An 11216-nucleotide genomic window follows, 5' to 3' on the forward strand; every position below is an offset into this window, starting at 1 on the left:
TGACTCATACAGGAATATTGTAATGACTTCAGTATAGAGTGTCCCTATTTTAATAAGTGAGAGAGAAATCCATCACTAATCTGGTGACTTTGTTTTTCCTTAGCTGACAATATAAATCCTAAAAAGATTGTCCAATTTTATTCAAATTAACTTTTGTGTTTTCCATTGTAGGACTTAATCATAAGGTGCAATATTCATTAGTCAGCTCAGCAGAAGGTCAATTCTCAATTGATGAGTTGTCTGGAATAATCAGTTTAGAAAAGCCATTGGATCGGGAGCTGCAAGCGGTTTATACCCTGACTGTGAAAGCCACGGATCAAGGACTACCACGGAAACTCTCTTCAGTTGCAAGCGTTGTGGTATCTGTCCTGGATATTAATGACAACCCTCCTGTCTTCGAACATCGAGAATATGGTTCCGCTCTGTCAGAGGATGTGGCTGTAGGGACTGAAGTGCTACAGGTGTATGCTACAAGCAGGGACATTGAAGCGAATGCGGAGATTACATACAAAATCATCAGCGGAAATGAGCTTGGAAAATTCTCCATAAACCCAGTTACAGGTGACATCTATATTTATAACTTTTACTTATATAGCACCAGTTGTACAATGTGACTTTTATAGACCAAGAGAGGTAGTGGCAGCCATGGTGGCTTTTAGGTTTGTAGCCTAGGTATGGGGTCCATTCTCCGGAAACACGCTATCCAGAAAGCTCCAAATTATGGAAAAGCCTTCTCCTATAGACTCAATTTTATTCAATAAAATTATTAATAATCCAATTTTTTAAAACATTTCCTTTTTCTCTAAAAATGAAACTGTACCTTGTACTTGATTTCAACTACCATATAATTAATCCTTATTGAAAGCAAAACCAGCCTTTTGGGTTTCTTTAATGTTTACATGATTTTCTAGTAGACTTTAGGTACGAAGATCCAAATTATGGAAAGATCCTTTATCTTGTAGACTCCAGGTCCCAAGCATTCTGGATTACAGGTCCCATACCTCACAGGGCTTCTCTCTATCCAGTTCAAGCAAACTGGATATCATTGTGCCTATAGGCACCCAATGGCCCTTGCTAGCGTGGCACTCAAAAAATGACACTCAGCCATGCACTAAGTCTGTACTGCACATGCACTGAAAGAGGAGATATTCGGGGGAATGTAATAAAAGTCGGTAACAGAAAAATTATTCGCAATGTGAAAAGTTATGCCTTTGCGCGAGCAAATTTTGCTTTTTGAATTTAATATAGCTTTTGCGAACCCGGAAACTGTTTAGCGACCACTTCCGTCAGTGGAAGACCGTTCGCAAATTTTATAGTTTGTACCAATGCGCAGTCAATGTAATAAAACTTCTTATTGAAAACGTCGTTATGTTTGCTCCAAAAGATTGACACCTTCAAGCACTTCTTAAGAGTGCGCAATTAAAATCCGCAATGCAATAACAGTTTAAGGAACAATATTACATTGTGAGATGTGGATTTTTATTCTTATTGGTGCGAATTGTTTTGCTCTTTGCGACTTTAATTACATTCCCCCTATTATATTTAATCGACATTTTGCAGCTTCTTCATTTTCACAGTGTACACAAAATAATGTTTCCCATAAGGTACAAGTTACCCTATAATAAACCAGCATTGCAGATAGTTCAAGAACAGACTTGCTCAAGTGATCCTACACCTGAGTTAGAGGCAGGTACCTCAGCTGCTCAGCAATTACCCGATCTGTTAGTACTCTAGCCGTGCAGGTATTTCGGATCAGGAATATTAATGGCAAATGAAGCTATAACAACAGAATAACCCTCGGGATCCCTGAACTTCTACTGACCTTTTCATAATGTATGTTTTGCCAGGAATGATATTTATCATTGCCAGCTTGGACTATGAAACAGCGCCGGAGTACTACTTGACGTTGGAGGCCACGGACGGGGGCACGCCTCCGCTTAGCGACGTTGCAAGTGTGAATATCAATGTAACAGATGTCAATGATAACTCCCCGGTTTTCAGCCAAAACACATACACAGCTGTTGTCGGTGAAGACGCCGTGTCTGGACAGTCTGTTCTCATGGTAAGTAGCCCTGTTCTGCTGCACTTTCAGTAGTTACCCATTAGTCACTGTCTCTTTATTTTTATTTCTTCATATTTATATCTACAGATTTCCAGTTCCATGTAATGTTAAACTTTTCTTTAATTACAACAGGGTCTGGTAGGGATGGGGTCAGCAACCTGTAAGTTAGCAGCTTTTTCTGATTTGTAAAGCCAGCAAATATCTGCTCCTATACGTCCGGCAAGCACATGCTGTCAGCTCTAAATGCACAGATTAAGGAACATTGTGTAACTGTACTCCCTATTGTACCGTTAGTTACAGTATACTGAATGTTTTTATATGGGTCTGAACTTAAAGGGCCAGTAACAATTTTAACAATAAAAATATAGATATATGTACCTAAGTCAAATGGAGTCAGTATTTAATACACCACAGTGGGCTAAGTGCAGTTTTGAGACAATCGGCTATTTTTTTTACCCATAATTAGGGTTGCCACCCGGCCGGTATTTTACCGGCTAAGCCGGTAAAACACCTGCCAAGGCCGTGGGCCGGTATTACAAATTTACCAGCAATGTAGTTGCCGGTAAATTTGTAATACCTTTAACAAAAGCCCTTGGCCCAGCCCCAATCCCCACCTTCTGGCAATCTCGTGACATGGCCTCACCCCCTTTTACGCCACGGCCCACCCCTTTTATGTCATGGTCCACCCCTTTTGTTACTGCCGCCGCCACCACTGGCCAGTAGAAATTTTATCTACTGCCCAGTGGTGGCGGCAGGAACAAAAGGGGCAGACCGTGACATAAAAGGGGTGGGCCGTGGCAACCCTACCCACAATGTAGGATTCTTTTACCATAATTCCAGTATAATCTCAGTCTCCAGGGGGAAATGCACTGATGTGTCAAGATTTGGGTGCCTGTTCTGTGATGTAAATATGACACAATTGCACTGATGTGGTTGGTGTAAGTTCTGGCATTTGTGAGTGACCTGTATGTCCTATTATTTTAGGACAGCTGCACTATGGCACTTGATTAAGGTTGGATGAAGGAACCCTGGATTAAAGAACTCCTGGTTTGGAGGAGGTAGTAGCCCCAGGGTTCCCCTGTGCCTGTAGGTACAATAGGGTGAAATTCAGAACAGGAGGCAAGAAGGAATGAGCAGTGCTGAGAGCAATTTTATAATTTTATAAGTACCTTAACTTGTGCCATGCAATTGACTGCAGACAAGCACACCTGTGCTTACGGTCATAAATGAACCCTTGTGTTGTTTTAGCTGAAATTGTTCATGCAGAGTCAAAAAAAAAAATTTACTCACCTGCGAATGCTAAGGGATGACTGGTAAAGGTAAGAAACATGGTGGTGTGGTTGCTGTATTTGTCTTTCTTTTGTATTGGTGCATTTTTTTTTAGGGAAAAACTTGACAATTTGATTTGCTGGGTGCGTGAGGTTCTTAAAATAATAGAACCCAGTAATTTAGTCTTTTGTTGTCCTATAAGGGCATACTTGCATATAAGGTTATAGCTTGATGGAGGAACCTTTGTTTTGCTTACATAAATGAACAGTTTGCATATTATCCAGGGGTACAAGTAGCACAGGGTATTAAACACTACGCTGCTTTGCCAGCTGCACTTCTGCAGTGTGATGGGATGAAGAAAAGTATCTGTATCATGTTCTTGCAAGCGCATATAAAACAATTTGATTTGAAAGCGATCGTTAAACATAATACACTGCGCCGGTTATGTTCCTTAAGGCTCATCTTTTGTTCGGTTTTGTTGAGTTATGAAGGTATCACTGAAACTATTGAAATATGCCTATTGGGATCTCTCCTAATAAGTTAAAACTAGGACATGAGGATGAATGACTTCAAAACCGTTCACTTGCCTCCCTATAAGTGCTCCAAATGAGAATATGCTTTTATCTAGGTTGTGGCAGATGACGCGGATGGACCTTTGAACAGCCACATACGTTACTCAATTACAGACGGCAACCAGGGGAATACATTTATCATTGATCCAGCGAGAGGAGAAGTTAAAGTGAATAAACTTTTAGATCGAGAGCTGGTGAGTCACACGCAGAACTTTTTCCTGCTCCCTTAGCAATTACCTACAAAACGTCGTTACTGCAGCGAGATTTGTAGCTTTCAGGACCGGGAAATTAATTGTTTTCCATCTTTAAACCCATGATTTATGTCTCCTGTTTGATGAGTACATCGTAATAATAAGCCTGTAATTCTGCACAGAATGTCTCCTCATTGATTTTCCCTTTGCTTTTTAGATTTCTGGATATACATTAACTGTACAGGCGGAAGATAATGGCAAACCCTCTAGACGCAACACCACAACTGTCAATATTGATGTCTCTGATGTTAATGACAACCCCCCAGTGTTCTCCAAAAGGAATTATAGCCTTGTTATACAGGTAGTGCTCTTTTATAAAGATGATTGTGTTTGTACTCATGCTTGATTCCACGCTCATTTCTTTTGAGTAAAGATAAAGATGGCCATACATGGGAAGATGCCCTCATTTAACATTGAGCCAAATTGGATCTGGTACAAATGATTGAATCACTTTACCCATGTTAGTGGATTTTTACTAGCTGATGACTTCCTCTGAGTTTTTTAGTCTGGCTGCTCAGTATCTCTATGAGCAGTTATTGACCTATTGGTTTGGTTTTATTAAAACCAAGATAAATTGGACAAATGTGTTTTTTCAAGATTCCTAACTGTTCTACTATTGGTACAGCTGTATTGTTTAAAGGAGCAGTAACACCAAATCCACTGTATCCTGCTCCAGTAACAGCTCTATCCTGCCTAAAGTGTATTATATTCAATACTTTATCATAAATACCTTTAGAAAAATATCTAAAATCCAGTAAAGCAGCAAGAATTAGCTTCCGGTTTAGAAGTCTGGCTAGGAGGAGATGTGGAGCGTTGCACCATTGATCTTGCACAGTCTTAAGGTCCCCATACACGGGCCAATAAAAGCTACCGACAGACAGAGTTGGCAGCTTGTTGGTCCGAGTGTGGGGCCTTCCGACGGGCTTCCCTGATCGATATCTGGCCAAAAGACGGACAGATGTCGGGCATTGTAAAAAAATCCAGTCGGAACGCAGCCACATCTGCTTCTTGCGCCCGTATGGCCTCCATTCTGATCCGAGCATTGGGCCCTAGGGCCCACAGTCGGATCAGCCCGATATCGCCCACCTTAATGTGGGCATATCAGGGAGAGATCCGCTCGCTTGGCGCCAAACAAGTGGATCTCCCTGTGTTTGGCCACCTTTACACAGCCCTTTCGCCTTATTTTACCATACCATTTTATAATGGTATTCATGATAAAGCATTGAATATAAGAAACTTTATGCATGATAGAACTGTTATTGGAGCAGGGTACAGTGGATTTCTTACATAAAAATGTTTAGTGTTCCTATTCCTTTAAGGAGGCAGAACCAGCAATGCTGCATTCAATCGCACTTACATTTACAAATAACTTCAAAAATCATTGCAAATTTTTAATGGATGTATAATGGAAAGTTGCTTAGCATGGCGTATCCTTTAATTATATGAGAATTCATTTCACATTTCCACCAAATACTTGACACTAATTCCTATTGTTTATGACGTAGTTAAAGTTCCCCGGGTAACAATTCATTATCTATGGATTATGAGTTTACACGTGAGATGTATAAAGTCAAGGATATTTGTCACGTGAAAAGGAATTAGCCGAGTGATTTGACAGCACGGCTTTAGAAGAAGTCTCCATGTGTGACATTATATTTAGAAATGTAAAGCTGAAGCACCAAAGGTTAATGCCTGTCCCAGCAATAAATACCATGGCATTTCCTCCTCACCAAGACCGGCATTATTTTTCTGTTTATGCTCACTATGAATTAATGTATTTACTTTCCCTCCCATACTCTATTTGCTCCCCAATCCTATCTTTATGATTTGCAATATCATTGTGTGGATTCATGCTGACAGCTTGGTTTAGAGATCACTAAAGAACGATGATTAAAGAAAGGCAAATGATAGTAGGAAAGAAATTGTTTTATTACAGGTTCATTTATTCTCCGTGTGCTTTTCAAAATCTTTTAGGCAGCATTTCTGTGATGGAAATCCCGAGGCTTTTGCTGTGCGCCGCCTTCGTTGCCTTCCTTATTAGGGAGAAAATGCCAAAGGCTAAGCAAAAGTTCCGCTCTTCTAGTTTACACAAGTTTTGTTTTGGGGAAAGTTAAATTGGCTTGGTATCACTTCTCACACAATGGGGACTAACAAGCAATTCTGCTGCTATTTGAAGTTTCATTCATTTAGGATTTGTTGCGTGCAGGATCGGCAGAGTAAGCGCTTGTAAAAATGCATTTCACTGGTTCTATCACCTTTATTTAGATGAGGTGTTTTATGATAGCACTCCAGACCCTAGAATAAATAAGCTCATCTCTTCCCTTGAAGACTAAGTAAAACGTCTGTACTCTTTACTCCTTGCTTCCCGGGTTCACGGTTAACAGGTGGATGTATTATCAATAGAAAGAACCAGCACACGACTGAAACGTTGGATGCAACATGAAGTAAAATAAAGGCCAAGCACATTAAAACACAAATCTGGAGTGCTGAATCCTAATTTGCATATTCAAATTAGGGGTGGGAAGGGGAAACCATTTTTTACTTCCTTGTTTTGACAAAAGTCATGCTATTTTCCTCCCAGGTTTCGGGTCGTCTGGGCAGAAGGATTCAGGCGAATCCGAATCCTGCTGAGAAAGGCCGAATCCTGGCTGATTCACGAACCGAATACTGTATTCGGGGCATCCCTAATTTTTGGGAATGTATTATAGTTATATATAACCAGTACCCAGGCAGTTGCTGTTCAATGAGTTTTGAGTGTGCCAGGCAAGATTACTATAAATATATACACACACTCACACACACACACATATGTTTAATATAGGAGACCAACATTCATATAAATGTACAGCAGCTGATTAATGCAATCTTACGTCTTTAAGTGGCAGTTGTATCCTGTTTACAGCCTACATAAATTTTATTCATTTTTTTTCTATAAATGTTCAGCAAACATATCACAGGTTTTTGTTTTTTTTTGGTTTGTTTTCATTTATTCATTCATTTCAATGATACCCAGTGGTTCCAGATTCTCCTTAATAGACCAGTAAAATAGTGGCCTCTGGTGGCCAGAATGTGAAAAAATGTAAACAAGGTTGCTTGCTTAGATTTATACGTGATATTGCTGTTTACAAAATGTATATGGATCTCCAAGGTTGAAGGGTTTCAAGTTGGCCATTCCTGATTTATATATGGAAAAGTACGTAACTATTGTTAAACATATAGACACATGTGCTTCATACTTTTATCTACATTTCTCTCCCTAATGGCCTACTGTTGATGTTGGTGGGTCTAGGGCACTGATCCCCAACCAGTGGCTCGTGAGCAACATGCAGTTCACGAACCTCTTGGATGTTGCTCTCAGTGGCCTCAAAGCAGGTGCTTATTTTTGAATTACTTGGAGGCAAGTTGTGGTTGCATAAAAGCCAGATGTACTGCCAAAAAGAACCTCCTGTAGGCTGCCAGTCCTCATAGGGGCCACCAGTAGTCAGTCACATCCCTCGTTTGGCACCATCAGGAACGTTTTCATGCTTGCGTTGCTCCCCAACTCTTTTCATAATTCAATGTGGTTTATGAGTAAAAAAGGTTGGGGAGCCCTGGTTTAGGGCAATACCCCCTTCTCAAAAACCATCCCAAAGAAGCACTTGCCTGTCATACACAACTGAATAAGATGTTTCTCGAAATCTGAGGCCTTCACACCAGTTTCCCAATCATAAATCTCTTTTACCCTCTGTTCCAGGAAAATAAGCCAGTTGGATTCAGCATCGTGCACTTGACCGTGACGGACAAGGATTCTTCACACAATGGCCCTCCTTTCACTTTTGTATTTCTGAGTGGAAATGAAGACAACACTTTTGAGATGGATAAACAAGGAGTCATTACCACCGCAGGGACGCTCAGTCGGAAAATCAAAGATCACTATGTGCTGCATATTCAGGTATATACAGTTGCAAAAGCAATTCTTGTAGGTGGTGCGAAGCATGCCCAGACTGGCAATCTGTGAGTTTTGCTAAATGCTGTAAGATGCCATAGACAATCACTATTTATTGGGCTGGTGGGGATTTGTTTGGCCCTCTGTGTTTTTGGAATGCCAGGACCTATTTTGAATCCCAGTCCAGGCCTGGCGAAAAGTTGGCTATCGTTTTATACCAAGGCAAGTGTCTTGATAGTGTTAAATACAAGTAGAGGCACAATGTAGTGAAATAGCTTCGAGTTTCACTTTAAGATTGCTTTTTAAATTGCTCCCTTTTAGTTCCTTGTAAGATTTTAAGGGAATCATTCTAAATACAAATATATAGGCTCTTCACATAGAATGTATTGCAACAAATAGAAAATGTTTAACCAAGCAAGAGGCGAAGATGTATGTTTTTAATAAGCCGCAATCACTGTGGCCATATATTACTTAGGAAAAAAGCTTATAGATTTCTCTTACTCCAGTGAAATTTCTCTTTACATTCTTATAGGTTTATCAGTTACTTGCTAATTCCGTCAACCTGGTGAAGGACAATAGAGATCTATAATTTAATAGTTTAGTTTAACAGGGGATATATATATATATATGGTCATATTTTTGTATAGGCATCCAAGGGCCTGTGCTAAAAAACGGCTGATCGTGCTAACACTTAGCAGCAGAGCATGTTTATTGATGGATATAGAATAACCTTGTACTTTCTTGTTTTTAGCTTTTATGGCCAATAAAGAGGTCTAAAAATAATTATTAAAAAAAAATATATAGCTCTATTTTTGTGCATTTGCCTGAATTTTGTTATAACAGCAGGTGGCATACCTCCATGAGAAAATGTTGAATTTTCATTCACAGCTTTTACAAAATAAAATGACCCAGCACCAATGCTGTCTAGTTATGGGTTGATCGTTACTGAAAGTTCTTTGGTAAGAGCGGTCTCCCCCATTCACACTTCACACTGCTGATTTCTAGTTCAGTGGCAGTAAAACCTTTACAAAAAAAAAAACTAAAACAAAAAAACTGATAGCTGGGCACTTTATTCTGGGTTAATTAAGCATAATATCTCTCATGAGCTGCTTCCTGTTGGTTTTAATGAAATGAAAGGCAACTAAGCATACAGAAGACCTATTATTCTTGTCTTAATTTCCTGTGACCCTTTGAATTCTTTCCATGCTAGTAATCTTGGAACGCTGCCTGCAAAATGTTTTGGTTCCAAATATTAGGATTTCAGGATTCCTCCTGCAATACCGTGGCTTAGTCTGAAAACCAGTGTATAATAAATGTGTGTTTTTCTGGAGATTCATTGACAGTGGGAAATTATAATATAGCTGGAGTATGGAACATGAAGAACTCCACCTGCTGTGAGACTACTATTTCCAGAACTTACATTAATGCTCTGTTGTCATATATCTTATTAAAGCAACTACTGCCCTCATTGGTCTAATCATATCAGGGTTTTGCGATATCTCTGCCTACGTTCTTCCATTGTTACTGACCCATCCATACATAATAAACCTAGTAGTACATGGCCTGTTGATGCCCTTGAGGCTGAAGATGGACTTCCCTATATGAAGACTTGTCTATACTTACAGGGGGACGACATTATTAACATTGTTTAAACCCTGCACCCAAATGCATCAAAGCAGGCCATGCTAAATTGCATGTTATATATATATATCCTGCCTCTATATGGGATTATAGGGAATATTTGTACCTAACTAGTTGTACTAGTACTATCATTTCTAATACATTAAGTTCTGCAAGGTTTACTTTGTTTTAAGTATTTATATAGGAAATTAAGTACAGAATACTCTCATATAGAAGCTGAGGACCATAAAATAGTGTTTATTCTATGCCCCTCATTTAGCAGAAAATGTATTTATACCTCAGCACAAGTTATTTTATTTTTACTCTTAATTAAGAAAAAGAGAGGTAGGCCTAGAAGTAAAAGTTGAGTTGGAAGGAGCCTTTAAATAGTCTTATAGATTTCATTCTTTAGTAATCCTTTTATCATGGTCAACTTTTAATAAAGTTGTATCGTGTTCCATTTAAATTATAATCAAACGCGCCACACCTGTATGGGATTTTATGTTCAGTTCTTTTATGTGTTATTTTTTTTGCAGGTGTCCGATAATGGGAAACCGCAGTTATCCTCTTTCACCAGTGTTGAAGTGCGGGTGATTGAAGAAAGCATCCACCCTCCAGCAATTCTACCTTTGGAAATCTACGTTACAACCTTTGGGGAAGAGTACTCCGGCGGCGTGATTGGCAAGGTCCATGCCACGGATCAGGATGTGTACGACACACTGACTTACAGTCTGGATCCCAAAATGGAAAACCTTTTCTCTGTTTCCAGAACAGGTGGCAAACTGATAGCACGCAAACAGTTGGATGTCGGCCAATATCTGCTTAATGTCAGTGTCAGTGATGGGAAGTTTACCACAGCAGCCGATATAACTGTGCATATCCGACAAATAACCCAAGAGATCCTCAATCACAGCGTCACATTCCGCTTCGCCAACCTGTCTCCAGAGGAATTTATTGGAGACTACTGGCGCAACTTTCAGAGGAGCTTGAGGAACCACCTGGGTGGGCGCAAAATTGACATACAGATCATTAACTTGCAGCCTTCTGAGCCATCCAAAAATCTTGATGTCCTTATAGCGGTGGAGAAGCCAGGAAGTGTACATTTTCCACCAAAAGTTCTCATCCACAAAATCAACGCATCCATTGCAGAAATCGAAGACATCAGTGGTGTTAAAATCCTTGAGGTTTTCCATAAACTCTGCTTGGACTTGGAATGTCCTCTCAGGTTCTGTGATGAAAAAATATCATTGGATGAAAGCATCATGTCAACGCACAGTACTGCCAGGCTGAGCTTTGTCACGCCAAGACACCATCGGATATCAGTCTGCCTGTGTAAAGGTAAGTGTGTATACTAAATACAGGTATGGGACTGTTATCTAGGGTGTTTGGGACATGGGGTTTTCAAGATAACGGATCTTTCCATCATTTGGCTCTCCATACCATAGTCTACTCCAGTGGTCCTCAATAGCTCGCAAGCAACATGTTGCTCATCAACCCCTTGGATGTTGCTCCCAGTG

General features: G+C 39.9%; 1 protein-coding gene across 6 annotated transcripts in view; it reads left to right on the plus strand.

Moving 5' to 3' along the window:
- The window catches only part of LOC108719599 (protocadherin Fat 1), a 144477-nt gene that overhangs the window by 117282 nt on the left and 15979 nt on the right, over positions 1-11216 (plus strand). For all 6 annotated transcript variants that reach the window (XR_005966765.1, XM_041589045.1, XM_041589041.1 and 3 more), the window contains exons 14-19: positions 172-561; positions 1848-2062; positions 3960-4097; positions 4312-4455; positions 7888-8085; positions 10236-11037. Coding sequence is in view for 5 of the 6 variants with exons in the window: in XM_041589045.1 (XP_041444979.1) it covers positions 172-561; positions 1848-2062; positions 3960-4097; positions 4312-4455; positions 7888-8085; positions 10236-11037 (1887 nt within the window). In the remaining variant the exon portion in view is untranslated. The remainder of the gene's footprint in view (positions 1-171; positions 562-1847; positions 2063-3959; positions 4098-4311; positions 4456-7887; positions 8086-10235; positions 11038-11216) is intronic.

This window comes from Xenopus laevis, chromosome 1L, assembly GCF_017654675.1.
Source record: "Xenopus laevis strain J_2021 chromosome 1L, Xenopus_laevis_v10.1, whole genome shotgun sequence".
Taxonomy (NCBI): Eukaryota; Metazoa; Chordata; class Amphibia; order Anura; family Pipidae; genus Xenopus; species Xenopus laevis.